Below are 21,394 nucleotides of genomic sequence, written 5' to 3' on the forward strand. Positions count from 1 at the left end.
CGCTATACCATATGCTCACCTATTCTCAAATGAAGAGTTACAATATAATGACACAAACTTGAAGTGCCATATCACGGGTGATTAATCGATTTCCTCTCTGCTATCCTGTGTTGCCAGCAAATTGAAAGGATTGGTGTCATTCCATTTCAGGGAAACGGCGTCAGCTATTCGAGAAGACTACGAATAGATGTGAAGCTCCACACGGCATCACGTTCGTTTATACTATGACCACCGGTTCCGCACATACAAGTTCTCGCTCTCGGCATCATGATCCATACCGTGAGTACTGTCTTGGCATGTCGATGTCAGGTACAAGTCTAATACTAATGATACACTATCTGCATGTTTCGTGAGCCTATGGGGTACCTTTTTGCATCTCTCCACCTGCGTATGTACATCAACTCGACAATCATCTAATTTGGCACAATGCTATCACTGACAGTATGTACCAACTCATCTAACTCAGCGCTCTTAACTTGATATTTTCGATAGACCAGGTAAATATTATCACCGAACCAGCCGAACCCCAAGGCTAATTCGGAGCAGATCTTATCACACATCGACTTGGTATCCAGGATCAACCCCTTGGACTGCGTCAATCACCGTTTTAACCAAGCAATCATCGTCACCGGACCTGTGGCACTTTCATTTACAGAATTTAGATTAGCCAATCGTAATTTTCACCAGTTGAACAGACTTACATGTAGTCATTTCCAACCGATTCCCAACGGATGTCTTGCGCCATCATACCAACATCGTGGTACCTTGAGTGCGCAGGTGCCCGCGATCGTTATCTTTGACTCTCCTATCTGAGAATTACTAGAAGGTGTGATGATTACAGTACTCACCGAAAGCGCTACTGACTCCGCACGCGGTGAGATTCTTTACTTTACATTCGGACTATATTGCCAGTCTCCTGAGTATCACTTGATACAACTTAGAATATTCTAGCGACCTAACGAACCCCGAATTTCAACCCATGTTTCATCTTACCCAGACTGATATACTGATCTGCGATTTACATCGTGGCAGGCATCTTAAGCGGGTTTACTACTCGACGATCCCGTTGACCACGGCATGTCTCCTTCTCCAGTGTTCACAGTCCATAGCCTCGGGTTTATTTCCTCACGTATTTGACTACTAACACATTTCCAGCGATATCGTCTGCATTCGACGTGATTCCTGCAATCACGCGAATCAAAGCATTTGGGGTGCGTGTACCAATGGATGTTCCAGAAAGAACGTGTACCCAAGTGCCGGGGCACCCACGGGCATGTCCGTAATAAGAATGTACGTTTTACGAACCCGCCCTGTAGGTGAGACGAGGAGATCTGGTCCAAGCTGATTGGCCCAGCGAGTCACTTGGAGTTGCGAGATGTTGATCACTATCTCCACGCCGTCCCGGAGTGGGACTGACATTACCGAAGTGAAATTGACGAGGCGGGGACCGGCAGGGTGTGAGGGAGCGTAATGAGAGAAGGTGGGTAGAAGTGTTGAAACAGGTTTCAAACGTGCGATGAACGATAAACGATTTAAATTGGCTAACTACGCTACTCGGTGATGCAACTCGGGCACTACATATGTATAGTAAGTATGCTAGTACCTCGTCAGCTCATTGAACAGATAGAGTGCATGCCCACAAATATAAGGAGTGGGGAGGTTAGAGCTAGGAGATCTTGGCAAAAGGAGCAGTTAACGGCATTATCCGGGAACTATATCTGTAGTAAAGAACTGACGAAGAAAGTCCCAATCGATTAATGAATCTTAATGAGCCCTCACTCACCCCCTTCTCAGCTAGAAGTTTATCCTGAGCTCATGGTTAGCTGAACGAAGGAAGATGGCCGTTCTCAAGAAATTTTCGAAATTGATTCGGCGTCTCGCGGGAGATTTCTAGATTATAGAGAACAGAAGTAGCGAAGGTCCCGAAACAAGAGAATAATCGCTGCCAAGCAAGTCGCGGCGGCCAAAGTGAACCTGCCTTCTTGCATGACTTCCTTAGACATCCTATTGTGGAAACTTCCTCCAGTCATTAAATGAGATACACTCTCAGGTGCTGTCACTGAATAGAGGCGTATTAATTCAGAGTGATCATTAAATAGGCCAATCTCCAAAGACATGATCGTGGATAAGGAAGAGATTGAAACCTGTCTTCGATGAGCCGGGATGCGGTCCCGACCATTTGCCCAGGCCAAGTCCGATTCCGGCGAACTCAGAGCAGTAGACTGATAGAAATTACTGATCGGCGAATGAGCAGACGCCAAGACACGCACCTGTAGCCTGTGGGGTACTTGTTTGCGCAGTTCGAATGACGGGCAAATATGGCTATTAACGTGGTCTTGGGGCCATCCACAGATATCAATCAAATGGGTGCGATTGATAGAGAAAAGTATATGTAAAGTAAATATCCATCATAGGTTCCATCCACTGGCTTGTTGAGTAGGACTGCTCCAGCCCTGTTGAGTAGATGTCCCCCAACCGCTCCCGGATGCTGCATTCGGACTTGAAGCTCCCCACGTCTGAGCTGGACTCGTCCCCCAAGCCGCAATCGGAGCTCCTCCTGCGTTTTGCGCAGGACTTGTTGCCCATGCACTGGTATTTCCCCCAGTGTTTTGTGCTGGACTAGTGCTCCAACCACCACCGCTACCGCCACTAGTGGTCCAGCCGCCACCAGCGGGACTTGCATATCCAGCACCTGAGACGGCACTCTGACCCCAACCGCCACCACCTGGTTGGGGCGCCCAACCACCAGAAGTGGATACATGACCATTCACCCCAGCCTCTGCCGTATCTCCGCCAGTTGGTAACTCCGCTCCTTCCTTCAAACCAAGTATCAAATTTGCAAGTTTTGTCTGCAACTCTGCAAGACCCTGTACCGTGGGAGTGGGGAAAAAGTAAGGGCGAGTGAGTTTGTTGACTGTACTGAAGGACGGATAATGGGTCCCGCACCTTCATAATCACTTCCTGGGGCCCAAGGCTCCCGTCCGTCTCAACATCGAAATAGAATCTTCTTGGCTTGGCATTGAAGTCAAAAACTTCGTCATCTCTTGGCGCTTCTTCTTCCTTCGCGTTTTCACCAACGGGCCACTCCGCCCGTGGATCTGCCTCATGCCAATATGTCGTATGCCGCAATTTATTGTAGGGATCATATTCGAACGCAACTGCTGAGCACGGTGACCACTTCGCGTGCTCCTTTGCTATACCCTGTTATAACTGTGAGATGACGAGAACTACCTAAAGGTGGCCGCGCACCTTTTTGGCAACACATCGTAATTTGAGCTCTTGACCCTTCCGTATCTTGCAAATGAGGACTGGTGGTACATCAGCCTTGTCTGAGTGGCCGCAAAAGTAAGCATGTGAATCTATCAGGAGAAGTAGGTCATACTTTTCCCAACCGGCTGCCCGAAATCGTCTCCCCTTTTCGTGAGCTCGTCGCCAGGATTTTCTCCATCAGTATAGCTGGGCGGTATGACCTCAAGATGATTGCTAGTGACGTCCATTGTGCGATTATCATTACACGAGACGTCCAGTCTTAGCTCTATTGAGCAATACTGACAACCAGACAGACACAGGCAGTCCTGTACAAGCATCGTGAGGTAGACTAGGGGTGAAAGCGCGTAACGTACTCGAGTGTATCTTATGCCTTCATCGCAATTTGCGCTCACCAACGGGACCATTCCAATGCGATGTGCTATGAATTCATCGGGTAGCACAGTTGTATTTGCTTCTATCTCGACCATGTCGACGGCTAGGGGAAATTAGTCAAGACACACAGTATCACGTATTTAAGGACACCGACCAATGGTTGGTATGTCCGCCTGTACTACACGTCGAAAAGAATTTGCGAATCTGCGCGTTTGTTCAGCAAGGTTCATCACATGCAGCTGCTACGCGTACGCGAGGTCGACATTCTCAAGCATAAAATTCACTCGGTCCTGCTTGTAATCGCGTATTCGAACAATGGGCTCATTGTCCTCATATGTCTGCATGATTGGTTGTAGAATGGAAGGACTTCAATCAAGTATTACAGTCGTGGTTTGGGGGTAAGCGGGATCTAAGCAAAACCCAGACTTTTGAGGAGAGGACCCCGTGCACCCGAAACCCAACGCAGTATTCCAAAAAGACAAGTAAATTACTAGATAGTACATAGCAGATGCTTAAGCTTAAAGGCTTTAAAGCTTCGCTACAATTCTCTGCTTTTCGTCCTTGATGTGAACAATGACCTTCCCCCATGTCTGTCGTCTCTCCAGTGCATCCAACCCTACTGTGACCTCATCCAGGGAGAAGATCTTGTCATATATTATCGGTTTAATGCGACCAGAAGCGAATAGCCTCAAGTCGATGGCATTAACAGGCGAGCAACCTCGAACAACACATATGTTAACTCACCCTAGCAGTTCCTCCCATACTACGGGAATGCGAGATGGTTCCTTGTCTGCATAGATATCAGGCTCTGTTAAACCTTGAGGCAATATAAAACCTACAGGTATACAAGCCCCAGTGAAGGCCCATGACAGTAATATTCTTCAGTAGTACTATGTTTAACGGAAGCTGCAGAAGTATTCGGTAAGCAGTAATAAATGCATAACAGACAACACATGCCTTCTCGATCTGGCCTGCGGCGAAGCCGATTACGAGGGCTCTCCCTTTGAAGGCGATGCATTTTAGTGAATCTGGCGGAAAGGAGAGTTATAGCTCCGAATCCTACCCGCGAAAATCACACTCACCAGCAATTCGCCCAACTGGATCATAGACAACATCTACGCCTTGACCACTCGTGATACGCAAGACTTCTTTCTGCCAGTCCTTTTCTGTGTAGTTTACCGTATAATCAGCTCCCCCATACGTCTTACAAATATCAAGTTTAGACTGTGATCCAGCTGCTGCAATGACTGTAGCGCCCAGTGCTAACGTATACGGTAAATTCAAAGACGGAAATCTAATTTCGAAGGGGACAAACCTTTGGCCAATTGAACAGCAACAATGCCAACACCGCCGGCGGCTGCATTGACGAGGACAGTTTCGCCTGGAATGGATCATCAACACATGAGAGAGACATGCTTGATGACTGGAGCCACCTGGCTTGAGCTCTGCACGACCAACCAGAGCCTCATAGCTAGTCGGCCACGTAATGTATAGTCCTAACACATGTGAAAACTCGGGTGAGTGACCGTAGTTCGTGGCTCAACACACCTGCACCCTGGTCGAAAGTCAGGTTATCCGGAAGCCGATTCGCAGCCTGCCATTTGACAGCCACTTTATCTGCAAAGCATCCTTGTGCATTACCAAAGACTCTGTCGCCAGGCTTGTAGGGACAACCTTTTGGAATTGGAGAGCCTTTGGCAACTTTGCCAGCGAACTCTGCACCAAGGGTGAAAGGGAATGGAGGCTTAATTTGATATTTTCCTTGAGCTTGCAATATCTGATAACGTATAAGAATTGCGTCAGGAAGCAACTAGCAAAAACGTTTTGGAGACGATGGATCTCACATCGAAGAAATTCAAAGCTGACGAGTATACATCCACGATTATCTCGTCCTCTGTAGCTTCCGGCTCTGGCGCGTCGTCGACAAGCTTGAGCTGAGACGGATGGACCCACTCGTTCACTACATATGCTCGCATGGTTGAGAAAGCTGTAACAGTTCAAGTCATTAAGCTTAAGAAGTAAGAACCTGAAATCGCGGTAAATTGGATAACCGATGTACCGGGAGCTCGACGTCCTCCCACGTGCCAGTGGGACTTGCCGGCTCCGAGGTCGCCAATTGCTCCACTAGTACTGGCAGTTCAACGTTCTCGCAAGATGGAAGCAAACCTTGAATTACATAATAAGCAAAGAGCCAACAGAACGAAAGTGCTGGGGTCCCGGGGAATATGTGAATGCTTATATATACAATGCGTATTTCTACATGTCGGTGATCAATATCAAATGGTCTATTTTCCATCAAGATACTCTGCATCATGCAAATCCAAATCCTTCCCCGCCCTCGTTAATGGCGAGTAGTAATTGCTGTCGCAACATCTCATACGAAGAATATTGGGGCAAGTCGATCTGATTGAAGCCTAGAAGACAAAGTTAGAAAGTGGAATATAATCGTGTACGGGGTCTTACAAGTATGGGCCTGTGGTAATCGATCTGGGTCTCCATATGCGCGATGAATGGAGAATCTCTGAACGCCCTGAACACCTTGCAGATCCACGAATCCACCAAGCGGTACCCGCGAGGTACCAGTAGCGAAACTAAGAACTTTGGCTCGCTCCTCTCGGTTGAAGGATTTCAAAGCTCTCCACCACCAAACTATCACGGGGTCAGAGCTTGTGTAGCCACTGTACTCAGTAGCTGCGCGCCATTCGTCTACGTCGATATCAGGAGTGCCGGAGATGAGTAGCTCGAGCTCTTGTTCATTGAACTGAGAGGATGCGTGAGAATGCATGCCATAGTTGGTCGTGAAACATACTTACGATTGTGATAAGCTCGTTCGGAATGATCTCCTGGAAGCCCGACACAAGATTCTCGATTTGTTTGCTGATTGACGAGTATAGTCGGAAATTCGCAGAGAGCTGTACGAACTCTCGCTTGTTCTCCTGCGTTACAGGTATTGACTCCCCGCCGTCCTTTAAATTAAAGATACGATTCACACCAAACTGTTGAGAAAATTTAGCCACGAGTAGAATGCAAGGAAGTTGATCAAACCTCATCCGCTTCCACGCTGAATGTCAAGTCCAGGGGTGTTGGATCATTTTCCAGAATCCAGCACAACGAGTTATAGTACGCGGGATCAACCCACTCGACGTCCCGATAGTCCACGGGTTTTCCCAAGAGCTGTCTGTATATGCTCTTCGCAAAGTAGGCGTCCAGGAGACGGCCATCATAAATCGCCTTGCCAATGATGCGTCCTACAAATTTAAAGAAAGACAAATGCTCGGGATTGACCCATGAGTTCTTGTTAGGCTGGTAAGTGAGACGGTCGGCCGCGCAAGGTTGGAAGAGAGCATTATTAGGATCGAACATCTGACGTGCCAAGATCTGGAACCATTCTCTAGTAACGCCGCCAGCATCCACACCCTCCTCGTCATAGAAGCGCACGCTGAGTTTGCCATGCTTGATCTGTTCTCCCGTCTTGCGCTGAAGGTACTGGAAACTATCCTCGAACACTCTGGCTCGGCGTACGTTTAGCTGGAGCGTGCCCTGGTGTTCACGGGGGTGCGGGCGACGGTGGAGTTGCTGAGTGAAATAATTTCGCTTGTTGTCGAAGTCAAGGACACGGGGGTTATGTACCAGCAAGGAGAATGAGCCGCTCATCAAAGACGGATTGTTGCGGACCATGAGATTTAGCACTTTGCGGTGCGCATCCGTAAAGGACACGAAAAGGTCTTCCATACTCTCCCGAGAAGTCGTTGGAGAGCGAGGAGATGCTGCCGCTCGAAGGGTACGAGCCGCGGCTGACTTTGATCCGACGTATTTGCACACTACCATCAGTGCCTCGATCAGAGGGAGCAGTACAATCGCCATGTGCTCCAGCTCCGGCTTCTCTTCAATCGTAGATAGACAATCTCCTAGGCGTCTCCAAAGAGGTGCAAAATGGAAGGATTCGTAGATAGTCTGCACCTTCTCAGCATCTTCACTTTTCCGAGTCTCGTCCGTCACGGGACCAACCATGCGAGGCGTATACATATAGTCAATGGTCTTGAGGACCCGTAGAAGCTTCGTCTGGTCTGATGATGGTGACGAGAATTTCGGTGCAACGGAGGATGCCAAGACATCATCGCGTGAACTCGTCAAGGCATTCACGAGATCGCCCAGGTCTGCAAGAATGGCGTGTCCACAATCCTGCGCCTTTGTTTTAAGCTCCTGCGCGATGACATCGCGCGCGTCAGGAATGTAAGAGAGATTTTGTATCAGGGCAAGAGACTGTTGGAAGGTGCGCGATGAACATTCTCCGACCGCAAGAATGTTCACGATCAAACGTAACACGGAATGGGGGATTTGCGGGGGGACAACAAGTAAGGGTTTCACATCTGTCTGCGCTTCTGCTGGGACATCAGGCTTAGGAGGTTCAGCTGACGCTGCTGTCAATGGGCATCAGACTTTGATGTGGAGCCATGAATAAAAACTGACCAGTTGATTCGTGGGCCCCAGCATCCTCAGAGGTAGTCGGTGCAGGTGCAGCAGGTGCCGCAGAAGTGGAAGTCTCTGGCGCAACGTCATTTGACTGCTCCTTCTTATCCGATTTAAGACTGGTCAGAGGTTTTGTGACCGTCGACAAGAGCGTCACGACGGAATCCATTGTTGAGGGTGTTTTGAGGAGTGATTGACGATCAAGAAGACCAAGGAGTAGTACAATTGGGAAATGTGTCTGGGGCATTGGTTTCTCTTTGCCTTTACCCTTCCTGGAAGGCATCTTCCTCAAACTGGCCGGGAGTTCATGTTCGGTCAAGAAGAATAGCGACGACTGTTCATTTGAACTGACGATGTAGGTCATGGCTTCTAAGCAACGCTGTACGACGAGATCTGGGACTGTTTCGATCTGAAAGCCGCCAATCGCCACTGGTGTGCTGAGGTCCGCTGCTGTTTTCACCTTGGCAGCGGCCTTAGGTGTCTGGAGCACCGCAGATTTTGGAGTACGAGTTGTCATTTGCGCGAAGCTCTTGTCCACAGCAGCAAGGTCCCCTGGGCCACTTTGAAGAATACTGAGAAGAAGATTGAACAGCTCAGAACGGGTTTTGCTGTTTTCGCAGATATTGACCAAGATCTTGAAAAGCATATTCTTCTTCAGAATGTGAGGGAAGAAGAGTAGGCGAACGAGCGTCGCTACCCCAGTCTTATCGAGAAGCTGAATAGCGTCGCGCGGGGGAGGGACTTTGCGAGGTGGGACAGGGCGTTGAACAGCAGCAGTTCTGAGAGCTCGAGCAGCAATACCGCCTCGAGATCCATTTGCCTCGTCGCGGTAAACGCCAGCTTCCGCAATCATGTAAGATGGTAGAGTTTGCAACAAACCATCGTCAGAATCCATCAGAACGACTTGTCGGAGCTGTGGATCCAAACTTGCAATAAAGCTTGCCGGATCAATATCCGCTGCAACTCCCGGAGGGCCTTGCGCGGCTGCAGGCGCTGGAGCATGTCTGGACTGCTCTATCCTTTCTTGTTGGATGAGTTCGGCTCTAATTTCCGGTGGCAAGGCATCAAGAAACTCTGGACTGATCTGGGAGTCGGCAGGGCGCTCGACCCTTGCTGCGCGTTGGTCTCGTACATGCTGGTTGATAACCTCTTCCCGTATATCGTCAGGTAAGGCGTCAAGGAAAGTCGGATCAATGCCCATGTCAGTGATATCCACCTCGTTACCATGGATCATCACAATAACACGCTCAGAGGGAGCAGGTTGAGAAGGCCCTGGCATTTCTCCCACAGCGGACACTTCTGAGGAAGAGGCTTCTGGAGCTGGAACGGCGACATGCTCGTCAGAACGCGAAGCGGGCACGCGTATATCATCCATCTCTACATCAGAATTCGAAGCAATGGTGGTCAGAGGTGGTGGATCAGATGCGAGAGGCTCGGGTTGTGCATTCGCAACATTTTCCGGAATTGCATGAGAGGCCACCACGCTAGAAGTTGCAGCCTCCTCTGTCCCAGTGTGATCGGCCTCCAATTGGCGCGCTTCCGCTTCTTCTTCTGCTTTGATCTGAGCTTGACGCTTCTGCTGTTCCCTCTGTTGTGAGGCCTCGATGGCGGCCGGGAGCAACGCTATAACGACATGGTTGCCCAGCCTATTTGCTCTTTCGGAAACGTGTTTACCATTCAACGTCTTGGCTTCTTCAGTCCACCTTTGCATTGTCAACAAGGGATCAAACGCGTGGGAATCGCCACGGGAATCGCTTGGCCGAGATACACGATCCACCCGCACACCGTCGACTCTGACCCCAGTAAATAGGGCAGCGCCCCTTCGGCCAAGGAATCCTCGGCCGTCCACCATGGCACCAGGAGCGACGTCCACTCTTATGGCTTCTGGGCCATGACGGTCTATGATTGTTTGAAAGATATGACCTGCATCGCCCCCAATAATGTCTTCGATAGAGTGTATGAGATCATGCTGAACGCCCCCAGCTGCGCCCCTGTGGGAGCGGCGAGCCACGCGAGTCAAGCCAACAGGACGGTTCGTCGCTGCGGAGGCGTCCAGAAGAAGGGGGTGAATAGTAGCTTCTGGTGGCGCAGCTGGCACATGCCGGGGGCGACCGAATACTTGCACGTCCTCGCCCGCTTTAAGTACAACTTAGCTTGTGAACGAAAAAAAGTGTTCTTTGACCTACTGTTACGGCGCCTGCGAACGAAGGGATCCCTGCCATCAGACTCTTCACCCTCGAGGTCAACAGCACCGGTGAATCTGAATCCCCCGTCTTGGATGATGCCTTGCACACCAATGACACCCATTTCATCATGGAAACTGAACGATGGGTGAGCAACAGCATCATAGCGATGCAAGGTGACTTGCTCTTCGTCATCTGATAATATATCAGGTTCCTCTCCTTGATCTGCATGAATGACGGCAACTGGTTCTAACAATGATGCTCAGCAAGAGGTTTGGAAAAGTATAGACGGATCACCTCCGTGTTCGTCCTCTTCCTCGTCCTCCTCTTCCTCCTCTTCATCAGCAACTTCGTCATCTTCGTCATCTCCTCCCCCGATATCCTATGAAATCCGTAAGGGAAGCGGAAACGTTTCAACTATTGTAAACATACCTGCCACATGATCTCTTCTTCATCTACCTCTTCACCGGCCGCGGGATCATCGTCATCCTCGCCGTCCTCATCGTCCATTCTCGACCAAGTCATCTTCCTCGTACTCTTCGTCTTCGTCATGCCATTCACCTCCGTTGCTGTCTTCGTCGTCGTCATCATTCCCGCCACCTTCCAATTCATCCTCGGAATCCGACGTCGCTGCACTATCAGTTTCATCGGCATACTCCATCTCAACGTCTTCGTCTTCGTCCTCGTCTCCTTCGGCCATTTCATCCTCTTGTGCATAATTGATATCTTCCATCTCCTGTAATTACCGTTATTTAATATCAAGAATGGCTTAGAACTCACTCACGCCTCCGAACCTATCGATGGAATAATCAAAGTCAGCGGAGGTTGAGCAAATAAGAGTTCGCACTTACATGCCTAAAGCAGAAGTTCTATACAGATCGGGAGTCTCTTCTCGATCGTCGTCATCCACGTCAATGTTCTCGTCTTCATCCTCGTCTTCGGATATTACGCTTTGGGAGACCTTTCCATCGCCACCGTCTTTGGCCTTTTCAGTTGCGCGACTCATCTTGATGGCAATCCGTGTGCTTTGTTTAAATGATAAGCGCCTGATCGTAACGTGCACGATTACACTCACAGATTTTCCATTGGCCTAAGGATCGATGCTACGAGACCACGGACATTGGGGTAGTTCAGGTCAACTTCAGCTAGTGCACTGGTCAAGATTGAGACAAAATTCTTTTCCAACATGATCTTCGCAATGTGCGTTGTACTCTCGTCCTGCGATTTGCGGCTACCGTTGTTGAAGCGTACAGTAAGAAGTCGGTTGCATAGATCCGCCAAAGCGAGAAGGTGCCCGTATCTCGCATCCACAGTGTCTTGCAACGTGAACTCTTTGATGGCGCGACTGATGGCCTCTAGGGTGAATTTGCGGACTGAGATCAAGTCCGTGGAAACATCCTTGGATTCCACCCCTGCAGAGCTGTCGACGCAGAGAGCCACAAGTACGGACATTGCGCAAGTACAAAGAGAGAAGGCCTGGTTCACCTTCGCATATGGCTGGGAAGCAATGGTTTTAAAGGTTATGAGGTCAGAAAGGAAGAACTGGAGGACAGCTGTGCGATGTTTGGTAGCGGGATCTTTGGCAGGAGTTGACATTTTCTTTTTCGGAGAATAGGATAAGAACGCGAGTTTGCAGGCATCGTAGGAAAAAAGCAATTCAGTGAGGCATTGCATAATGAAGCAACAGTACGAATGTCGGTCTTGATCGTTTAGATCGTCAACGCTCTCGGAGGCGCTCTGTGTTGCATCTTCGCGCTTCGTTATGACATCATTATCAGAGGGAGAACGCACGTTCTTCATCAACTCGCTTATGAGAAAATGTACCATTGTCTCCAAAGCCTCCGTGTCAGGCCCATGAACCTCCGGTGATGCTGGTTGGTCAATCTGCATGTCGTTACGCTCTGTGGCGCCAATGTTCGCGCTCGACTGCGGAGTCCCGGGCTTAAGGGTAATATGATGGACAACGGAGAAAGGTTGCTGAAGCTGGCAGAGGTCCTGAGTTACCTGGATGAATGCAGAGGGATCTCTGAGAGCCATTGCACTGCAATTGCGCATGTATCCTGAGACATCAATTATCCTTGTCCGTGGTTGAGAGAATATCCGCTTGATTTCTTGCTTCATGATGTGTTGAAGCACAGATAACCCCTCAGCGATGTGGCGAAGTATGATCACCGCATAAGATTGACCACCAGGAACAGCAGATCCTTTGAGATGTGAAAAGATATGCGGAAGTCCATCGCGCTTGATGAGTTCAGATGCTGTGCCGTGGTCCCTTGTGAGTAAGACCAGCAGACGCAGTGTGGACAGTAGCTCATCCCTGGGGAGGTCGGGACCAGCTAATAACCGGAGGCAGAAATCGAATATAATGGGTCGTGCATCGGTATATGCTGGGCCAGTAGAAATGCTAGGAGTGGTCACAGGTTCATTTTCTTTCGGCACAGCGACAGTAAAGGGCTGTTCGCCGATGGTGAACAAAGCCTCCGTTACAAGGAGGTGGGAAGCCAGCCACTTTGGATGAGATGAAGCTCCGCGGGCAGAATTCGACAGGAGCAGAGCTAAAAGGGTGTCCATCAAGCTTTGTGCAAGGGCTTGTGGGAGCGTTGGGGACTCCGAGAGAACTATTGCAAGTAACCGACATCTAGCAGCCAGTGGCTGTTCATGAAGATCGTAAGCCGCAGGTGAGGAATGATTGTATGTCGTCAATCAGTGTGCGAATCGACTGCCCCTGAAGCTCATCAGTTGGGTGCATAAATGCCCGATGAACCTCAAATATTAACGAAGGGTGTTCATCAACCAGTTGCAAGGCCTTTCGAGGCAGCTCTTTCTTCAAACTCTCTCTTGCTTCGTCGAGATCTTTCCGTAATTCTTCGAGGCCCTTCCCTTGCTCTTCACTAGTCGTTTGGGGGGGTGGGGTAGACTCGGCTGGAGGAGCGGGCGGGGCAGCATCCTCAACATCCATCTCCTCATCAGAGGGATCCTCGTCACCTCCATCCGCACCTGTTTCATCTTGTTCCGCGGTAGATCCGTTTGGCTGTGGGTCAGGGGGAAATGGGTAAGGCTGGCTCAAGAGTAGTTCGGTCGCGGCATTGACATTATTATGAGTGCGGGCAAGAGCGCGTTCGGCGGCAGAGCGAGGGAATCCCATATCAGTGAGCTGGCGGATGCGATTTTCATCTGGCCCAGCGGTTCTAATATGAAAGCCGCTGCCAACAGGAGGGCCAGTTCCGCTATTGAGACCTTCTTGGGAAGGATCCCCCTTGAGCTCTTCATTCTCACCTGCCACCACCTCGAGCATAATCTGAACAACCGACCTGACCAACGTCAAAGGGGATGAACGAAGCCAAGAAGCCTCCCAGATACTACGCAGTAGGGGTATGCTCTCGAGGCGAAGCCCGACAAGGAAATGGTGAGGCTCAAAATAATCGGATTCCGTATCTTTCTTCTCCCGAGTTGTGACTAGTGACGTTTGGCCGGACTCGATGAGCGGCTTTGAAGAAAGTAATGGGTGCAAGAGATTCAATGCAACCTTCAGCCCTCCCTGAGCATGAGCAAGTTCCTGCTGCATAGTCTCCGTTCGATCTTCGGGTTTCACTGCTGTTACGCCATCGACCAACTCAGTGAAGTACTTGCAGATCCTGAAAATGGCTTCCAAGCCCTTTGCACGCTGAAAAGCAAGAAGCAGCACGGTGTGAAGAGTGGGATTCATCGTCCGCTCTGTAGTGCATCAGTTTGAGTGCGGGAGGAGAAGCAATGATTACATACCGTCTACAACTAGGATCGTTACAAGTCCCAACATGACGCTGTGATAGTCTAGGCAACAGACTCGATCGCCTACGAAGGTTACAGTGAGCATACGATCAACTTTTGAGGGTACATCAATACCTTCAACCTCGTACTTTAGATGCTCCACCATGATCTCTGCAATAGTGGCTGATGCAGATAGAATCTGCTTCTTTTGGGTTGTATCAGGATTTCGTCTCGCATAGAACAACTTTACGATGGCTAAGAGAACACATCCAGTCATTTGCCTTGAAAGCTAGGTAGGACCGTAAAACGAACCTTGGAAAAAGGGGGCCAAAGCGCTTGGAAGACCATGTGTTAGATGCTTGAGAGCCTTGGCATTTTTCTCTCGCGGTGTGTCTATCTTCGGTGATGCAGGCGACGATGACTGCGCGGGTATAGGCGCCGATCCCGGCTGAACACCGTTGGCAATAACGCCAACATTGGGTTCGGGGAGAGGTATTGAACCATGGCTAGGTGACCTCCCCAGGGGAGATCCCTGACTGCTCGGACCCACCTCCATCCCCTTGGCCACTATGTCGGCTTTGAACAAGATGTTCTCCCACACCGATGCACGGTGGAGAGCACCTAGCTCTTTGACGACTTTCGGCGGATCGCTCATGAGAGTCTGAAGAAGTCCGATTGCAGACCTTCCGTGTGCATAGCCAGCAGTGGAGAAAACATCAGCCAAGACAGTGATGCGGATGTGAAGGGTCACCAGGCTCCGGAATTGTTGATTTGCTGCACTTTCCTGTTCCACTTTAAAACAAGTTTGAGCAAGATCTCGCTGTCACATCTCGGAGGAAAGATTACCTGAAAGATCAACGAACGGCGCCAACTTGGAATGGGACTGAGGAGTCGCCCAAAAACTCTGAGAGTCGGAGAGGGAATTCTCCACGAGTTTCGAAAGATGGTGAAGTGCCTCATTGGGTCCTACGTCCGCCATCGTCCGGATAACTTGTACTAGCGAGTCTGAAGCAACACTATTCGCATAATCATATGGAAGGCATGGCAACGCAGTGAGCCTGCCAATACGCTCGAGACCCTCAACATTCCTGATGAAATCTCTGCAATGTTGCGTATGTTGGAACAGACCCTCAAGAAACTGCGCACACAAAGTACCGTGAATGCTAGTCTCGGGAAGAAGTATGCACAACTCACTCTGCACAAGACATCAACATAAAGAACTACGTTGTTGTCATGACTCCTCAGCGAGTCGTCGTCAGACGTGTCCTCTTGAGCGTCAGAACGAGCGTCACTTTCCATAACATCCATCGGGATGACATCGCTCTTGTCGTCTTTATCGTCCTTGTCCGTAGTTTGCGAGGCGAGCATGAGACCATACCACTCTTTCTTGTCCGCAGGGATCACAAAAGTATTTCCAAGATCCTCGATTTTACTCAGAGCAGACTTGACGGCATCAAAAATAGGAGTTTTGAGCGTTGGATGGTGGCGGATCAACTCGTCAATGGCGGTGCCCATTAGTACGGCGTTTTCCTTTTCACGAAGGACCTTGATATGGCTCTCGGAAGTGAAGATTGAGATAATGCCAGGTATGACACTTGGGCGAGTTGCAAGCTGATCCTGACCGACCTGATTGAGACAGAGCGCCCCGATTGCATTTGGAATGGCTTGGATGAGCTGAAGGAAGGCGTAAGTCAGTGCAAATGGTAGAGAAACAGTACTCACTTCAATGACAGGTTCCAAACCTGCTTCGATCACCTTATAGAACACCTGAGGCAAGCCTGCTTCTTGAATCGTCGCAAGCGACGTCGGCTCATTATGAATAAACGTTGCCATTATGTTCATAGCTTTCATCGTCATCAATCAATCAATCAAACCTGCATAGCATACAAGGTGCTCACCAAGAGGCAGAAGATTGGGACCAAAGAGGCCACGGTACTCCATGATCTTCTTGATTGATTGTGGCAGGGTGGAATCAATCAGGCCGCGCAACCCTTCAGATGTACCCGTCGACTGCATCATGCGATGTATGGAGCGCAACGTGTGTTTAAGTACGGCGGCCCTTGGAACCGGAAGTTGTCCTGTGACTATTATCACACTTTGTTCTACTCCTGACTCACGACAGTCACTCACCGTACGAACCAAACAGGTCCCTGGAGCGCTCATTTCCGTACATCGTGATATCAAAGTCGACCTCGTGCTAGTCAGATTTTGATGAGTCAATGATTGACTGTAGGGCGATGCTATCCTATGCTTACCTGGATCCTAGCTACCAAGACTTCGACCCCACGGGAGTTTGAAAACACCTGGAACGCATTTGAGAAAGCGTAGAGGATGTTATCCACCAATTGCATAGCCTTCGAGACCATCTGGAGTCTCTGAGCCAGCCTATTCTCCATGATCTGAACCAGTAAGGGAACCAGGCCTGCGCTAACAAGCATATTTCCCCCATTGATATGTTGCGCAAGGTAGGTCACAAATGAAAGAAGAGACTCGACGAAGGTAGCTGAAATTCTGCTCTCCGGATTGTTAACCTCCAAGATAGTTTTTCGCAGAAGCGCCATGATGATTCCATGGTTGACACCGGCATTGACGGCGCCCAACACCTCCGTCACTTTTCCTCGGTACCTAGCGATCGAGTCCAGTGCTGAGATAGCCGCTGTCTGCACAGGTATCGATACCCCACGATCCAACTGGAGTAGTTCCGCGATGTGCGTAGTGAGATCTGGCTCATACAGGAAAAGTGTTGAAGATGCTTGACTCTCGCTGTGCGTATGGCCATATATGGCGATGCAAATTAGTCGTATGACAACAAGCTCCTCTCTCATGATCTCGTTGCCGCTGGCAAGTGCCTTGGCGGATCGAACGCGACAAAGGAGTTCGAACTTGTCATCGTTATTCAGTGGGTGCGTCTCCAATACATCTGCCATGATCTCCATGACTGCCTTGTTCTTCAGGGTCTCTTCGTCAATATGAATGGTAGACGCATATGAATGCGAAGTCGAGGGTGGAACGGAGAGTTTGCGAGGACTGGACAACGTGGCTTCACTGTGATCGGTTTCCTTCCCCTGTCCCTTCTCCTTCTGGTCAGTTCGGTAACAAACGAAACTTACATCACGAGCTTCGGCAGGCAGAGCATCGACCTGCAATAGACCGTTTGCACTGACAAGATCCAGCAAGCTTATGCCGTGTTCATGGATGTGAGGCCACCGCTTGGAGAGGGAGAGCAAACGGGGTGTGGATATGCTAAGGGCTGTTGATACCGCGGGCTGTGCGGAGTATTGTTGTGCGGGGCGAAGGAGAAGACTCAGTGCTAGCGTGAGCACGTCAAGATCTGATGTGAACAGTAGGGAATTAAGCCTCTGAGATCGCATGCATTAAAGCAATGATTAGACGCGGATCGATGATTGAATGAAAAGGACGCACATCATAGGAGTTGAAGGTTTTGCGATTGGTGGAGTTCTCCAAAAGAAGCCTCTCAAACCTGAGAATATAGCTTATAGTTTTCTTCGTCGCTGGAGTGAACACGTTTATCTGCAACTTGTCCACTTCGTAGTCCCGGATGGCTTCCTCTAGGATAACATCGAACTTATCAAGGACCTTAGTCCAAGCATTGAGATCGGATCGCGGCCATTTCCAGGAGTCAATATCAGCCAAAACGTCGGCAAGATCATCGTTTGGGGTGTTTACGAGCTTTGTGACAAGCTCTGCTACTTGAGGGTGCTGAAAACGCCACGACCCTGGTCAGATACCAATTGTTTCGCATGTAAATGAGATTTAGACTACTGACCGGAGAAACCGCCCTCCTTGATTTCTGAGATATCTTCATTGATCCGCAGTGAATGCGGGAAGATGAAGTTGAGGCTTCAGATCTGAATTAAAAGGCTCGACTACAGAAGATAGGAAACCAAATGGGAGGGGAGTTGACGACGTAACATGTCCAACAATATATTAGGAAGGTTTTTTCCACGAACGCGTCTTCAGCCACATCCAACTTGAAATTCAACGACGCGTTCTGGCAAGCTAAGCAGAATATTTCCGAACAATCTATCACTTGAACACCGTCTAACACGTTCATGCCCAAGCGCAAGATCCAAAGCGACGACGAACACGAAGACTATGAGCACTCGGAGGACGATCAGCCAAAAACCGAAACTAAGGCAAGCCAAGTACCGTGTTTGTGATGTCATGCTCATCAACTATTCCATCAAAGAAAAAACAGACCTCAAAGGCAACTGAGCAACCTTTGACTATCAAGAAGCCAAAAATTGGTTCTTCAGACAGCCAAGTGCGCGTTTTTTTACAGCCACTGTACTTAAACCCCTAATTCCGCCACTGGTAATCAGTCTCCAACAGGCTCGAAGAAAAAGTCAACCCATGACAACGATGTGGAGGTCTTCACCAGTTCCGAAGGTGAAAAATATGTTGAGTTGGGCCAAAAGAAACGCGTAACCGTCCGTGAGTTCAAAGGTGAACCTCAACATTTTGCGTCTACATACAACGATGTTGCTAACAAAAAGCAGGCAAGATTCTTGTTGATATTCGTGAATTTTATGGTAAAGACAAGGAGGATGAAAACCAGGAAAGAAAGGCATTTGCTTGAATCAGGAACAGGTTAGTCCAACCAATTGCATGTTTAAGGTTTCCCAAGTAACACCTCTCAGTGGGCTTGTCTGAAAAAGAGCATCGACACCATCGACTCTTTCTTTACTCACAGCAAGAAATAACATTACATCTAAAACTCTATCTGTCAGGACAGTAATGACCTTCTAATTGTATGTATCATAAAATGTAACTAGTAGAGACCAGCGGCCGCATCGTGCGCTCCCGCTAATCCTCTTGAATAAAACCCACGTAACCACGCGCTCGACATGACCAACGAAGCTTGCCAATCCATCATGAACTCGATGAATGTAATTTTGGAATATCCAGTTGCGAACGCCCTGCAGGTGAGTGTAATCAAGTGTGTGGTCAAAGCAGAGGATTCAACGCACCAAGCACTACCCAAGAAAGATCCAAACCCGAGTCCACCCTCACGGAAGCGGTTTTTCTCATCTTGCCATACTGCCTTCATGCAGTACTTTGACGTAATGAGAAATATCCTGACCTATTTATCTGCGCGTTGAGATTAAGCCATGGAGTAAAAAACAATACTGACGCTCGAATGAGTCGTTGCCAGTGAATGATCCAAATGCCTGCGAAAGTGGTTGATTAGCGGTAAATTTCGAGAATGTAGTAGAACCTACCTCGCCAGGTCATTGAGCTTCAAGATCATCACCACGCGCCTAGGTAGTCGGCGCAGGACATCGAGTACGGATACCAATATGTCCTCTTGGGGAGCAGTGCTACGATTGAGTCCTATTTTCTCCTCAGTCTGAGAAGCCATGTCGAGCATGCCTGTAGCTTGCGGGATGTTGCTCTTGGGTTCGTCATCTGCTTCAATTATACCATCGGGTGCCAGCCGGCCTAATGAAAACAGTTAAAAGAGGAATATCTACCAGCGCAGGGGCTTACCAGTCATTGCTGCCTCGAAAACAGGATACTGTTGATAAACACATCATGACATGCTTTGCTCCACCAAAAAAACCAAACCCTTACCAAATCAGATGTGATGTTCCCAACCAATTCTGCATACTTCCGACGGTCAGCGTCGACAATCGGCGACGAGCGAGCAATGAGCGACAGCCACAACCTGCTGTAGTTCACGCGAAGTTCCCGTTCAAGATCAAAGTACAATCCATGGTCCAAGAGTGCGATCTCAAAATTATAGGGCGACTTGGATAATTTAGAAGCAGGCCGTATCAACAAGTTACCTGTACTGCGTCAGTCAAGCTAAATGCATAGAAAGAAACTCATTTACCAGGGTGAGGGTCCTGTAGGAAACCCGAGTCAGACCTGGCTCAACTGTTTGTAAAACACCTCACCGCATGGAACCACCCGTTCATAAACACCATTCGATTGAAGATTCGCGTAAGCTCTAGTGCGACTTTATTCCTGTCAATGTTGTGCTTTGCAAGGTATGCAAGGTCGTCTACGCGGCCGCCTTGAATATATTCCATGATGAGAACTCGTTTGTTTGCAAATATGACCTCGGGTATGTATAATGACGTCTTGACATTTTCAAAATCGGCAATCGCATGAGCTGTATTGCGGGCTTCATGCACGAAATCCATTTCTTTCGGGAGGTTCTCCTGCATATCCTCACCTAACCAGGTAAATTCGAATTCCGGGAACCAGTACTTGATCCAGCCTATAGCAAACTGTGAGTGGCGCTGGGCTCTAGGGACCGGACACGCATACCCAAAGTAGACTGGACCATGTTCATGTCGATGTTGAAGAATTCAACCAGACGAGGATGTTGAACCTTCAACCAAGGTGAACGTCTCAAACCAGCACAACATTTCAGTGCGCACCTTCACTGCAACCTTTTTGCCCGATGCCTTATGATATCCCACATGAACCTGAGCCAAACTTGCAACACCAATAGGAACCGGGTCGAAATCGACAAAAAGCTCGCTTATAGGTTGTCCCATATCTGATAGGAACAATGCTGCAACATCCTCGTATGGAGTAGCATCGCACCTGTCTTGAAGCGGGGCCATGGTACTGGTCCATTCCCTTGGTAGTACAATTCTTTCCTCAAATGATTAGAATCTGCAAAGTATATCGACGTCAAACGAACATACAGCGATGCAACATGCTGTCCCAATTTGATATAGATGCCTGGTTGAAATTTATCATTTCAGCTATAAGGTCCACGGCGCAACCAGCGTACTGGAACAAACCTCCATTAACCAACAGAGCATCCCGCACCTTCGTAGCACTCCGAATATGACATTGTGAGACTGCTTCAAGCCTTTCTTCCTCAGAAGCATAGGCGCCCGCAAGAGTACGCTTGTAATCAATTGCTCCGGATATTGCAGCCCCTGCGCGTTACCATTGAGTGTTTTAAACATCAATTTGTCGCCATAAAACCTTACGCGCAAGTCGTGAGCACCGTAAAGTCGCTAATACAGCATGCTGGGAGGGTTGGTGATTCTCATATGCATAGTACCCTACACCAGTGAGCGCTAGAAGCGTTGCCGGATACCAAAGCCACGACTTTCCCCGAGGACGCTTTGGTAGAGCTTGGGGCGCGTCGGATGAGGCTAGGCGCTTAAATAGGTTAGTATTATTCTGACGAACGAACGACTTTTGAGAGGGAAGGAATGAACGTGAGCTATGCCAGCTAGCTGGCCCACGGAATTTCAGGATGGTGTGCATGTTAATGGTCTGGCAGCAACATGATCGGGCTCGGGCAATCAGGCTACATCATAAAACTTTTCGTAACTCGGCTCGGGCACATAGCCCTACTT

The 21,394-nt window shown here is 49.1% G+C and overlaps 5 protein-coding genes across 5 annotated transcripts; 1 reads left to right on the plus strand and 4 right to left on the minus strand.

Annotated features, from left to right (window-relative positions):
• Positions 1–2,286: 2,286 nt before the first annotated feature.
• On the minus strand, positions 2,287–4,054 carry DFJ58DRAFT_120268 (DNA-directed RNA polymerase II, subunit 3). The gene is made up of 6 exons (XM_041378720.1): positions 3,895–4,054; positions 3,797–3,846; positions 3,383–3,745; positions 3,250–3,329; positions 2,947–3,201; positions 2,287–2,867 (listed from the first exon to the last, which is right to left on the minus strand). Exons 1-6 carry the CDS (start codon positions 3,984–3,986, stop codon positions 2,409–2,411), a joined length of 1,299 nt encoding a protein of 432 aa, XP_041238427.1. The 5' UTR covers positions 3,987–4,054; the 3' UTR covers positions 2,287–2,408.
• A 115-nt stretch (positions 4,055–4,169) lies between these two features.
• On the minus strand, positions 4,170–5,618 carry DFJ58DRAFT_718639 (uncharacterized protein; the record flags this gene model as incomplete). The annotated part of the gene is made up of 9 exons (XM_041384502.1): positions 4,170–4,329; positions 4,387–4,432; positions 4,482–4,548; positions 4,600–4,670; positions 4,725–4,904; positions 4,958–5,023; positions 5,076–5,138; positions 5,191–5,419; positions 5,487–5,618. 9 exons carry the CDS (start codon positions 5,616–5,618, stop codon positions 4,170–4,172), a joined length of 1,014 nt encoding a protein of 337 aa, XP_041238428.1.
• Positions 5,483–17,868, minus strand: DFJ58DRAFT_860626 (uncharacterized protein; the record flags this gene model as incomplete). Its single annotated transcript, XM_041394013.1, has 26 exons — positions 5,483–6,056; positions 6,106–6,403; positions 6,456–6,608; positions 6,688–8,063; positions 8,113–10,248; positions 10,299–10,544; positions 10,593–10,677; positions 10,728–10,806; positions 10,832–11,031; positions 11,080–11,089; positions 11,147–11,320; positions 11,371–12,947; positions 13,060–14,009; positions 14,058–14,126; positions 14,178–14,297; positions 14,355–14,834; positions 14,889–15,180; positions 15,237–15,716; positions 15,765–15,886; positions 15,941–16,126; positions 16,173–16,239; positions 16,298–17,122; positions 17,153–17,182; positions 17,207–17,401; positions 17,466–17,762; positions 17,830–17,868. 26 exons carry the CDS (start codon positions 17,866–17,868, stop codon positions 5,953–5,955), a joined length of 10,590 nt encoding a protein of 3,529 aa, XP_041238429.1. The 3' UTR covers positions 5,483–5,952.
• Positions 17,869–18,068: 200 nt separating this feature from the next.
• DFJ58DRAFT_120491 (uncharacterized protein) lies at positions 18,069–18,763 on the plus strand. The gene is made up of 5 exons (XM_041378721.1): positions 18,069–18,199; positions 18,253–18,327; positions 18,386–18,509; positions 18,563–18,653; positions 18,704–18,763. Exons 1-4 carry the CDS (start codon positions 18,116–18,118, stop codon positions 18,640–18,642), a joined length of 363 nt encoding a protein of 120 aa, XP_041238430.1. The 5' UTR covers positions 18,069–18,115; the 3' UTR covers positions 18,643–18,653; positions 18,704–18,763.
• A 71-nt stretch (positions 18,764–18,834) lies between these two features.
• On the minus strand, positions 18,835–21,302 carry DFJ58DRAFT_668032 (ABC1 family-domain-containing protein; the record flags this gene model as incomplete). Its single annotated transcript, XM_041382663.1, has 12 exons — positions 18,835–19,146; positions 19,198–19,234; positions 19,286–19,505; positions 19,554–19,581; positions 19,638–19,852; positions 19,900–19,912; positions 19,964–20,289; positions 20,340–20,403; positions 20,453–20,672; positions 20,726–20,762; positions 20,825–20,965; positions 21,020–21,302. The coding sequence occupies 12 exons, from the start codon at positions 21,300–21,302 to the stop codon at positions 18,835–18,837; spliced, it is 1,896 nt and encodes a 631-aa protein (XP_041238431.1).
• Between the last annotated feature and the right edge of the window lie 92 nt (positions 21,303–21,394).

This window comes from Suillus subalutaceus, assembly GCF_016647625.1.
Source record: "Suillus subalutaceus strain FC151 chromosome Unknown DFJ58scaffold_150, whole genome shotgun sequence".
Lineage (NCBI taxonomy): Eukaryota > Fungi > Basidiomycota > Agaricomycetes > Boletales > Suillaceae > Suillus > Suillus subalutaceus.

What these genes read in the sequence shown, in the direction of transcription:
- DFJ58DRAFT_120268 (XM_041378720.1), bottom strand. Translation starts at nt 3,986, where the DNA reads ATGCAGACATATGAGGACAATGAGCCCATTGTTCGAATACGCGATTAC. An exon ending in GGCGGACATACCAACCATTG is followed by an intron (nt 3,746 to 3,796) that starts GTCGGTGTCCTT and finishes AATTTCCCCTAG; the next exon opens with CCGTCGACATGGTCGAGATA. An exon ending in TACGATGTGTTGCCAAAAAG is followed by an intron (nt 3,202 to 3,249) that starts GTGCGCGGCCAC and finishes CAGTTATAACAG; the next exon opens with GGTATAGCAAAGGAGCACGC.
- DFJ58DRAFT_120491 (XM_041378721.1), top strand. Translation starts at nt 18,116, where the DNA reads ATGCCCAAGCGCAAGATCCAAAGCGACGACGAACACGAAGACTATGAG. An exon ending in TTGGTTCTTCAGACAGCCAA is followed by an intron (nt 18,328 to 18,385) that starts GTGCGCGTTTTT and finishes ACTGGTAATCAG; the next exon opens with TCTCCAACAGGCTCGAAGAA. An exon ending in AACCGTCCGTGAGTTCAAAG is followed by an intron (nt 18,510 to 18,562) that starts GTGAACCTCAAC and finishes AACAAAAAGCAG; the next exon opens with GCAAGATTCTTGTTGATATT.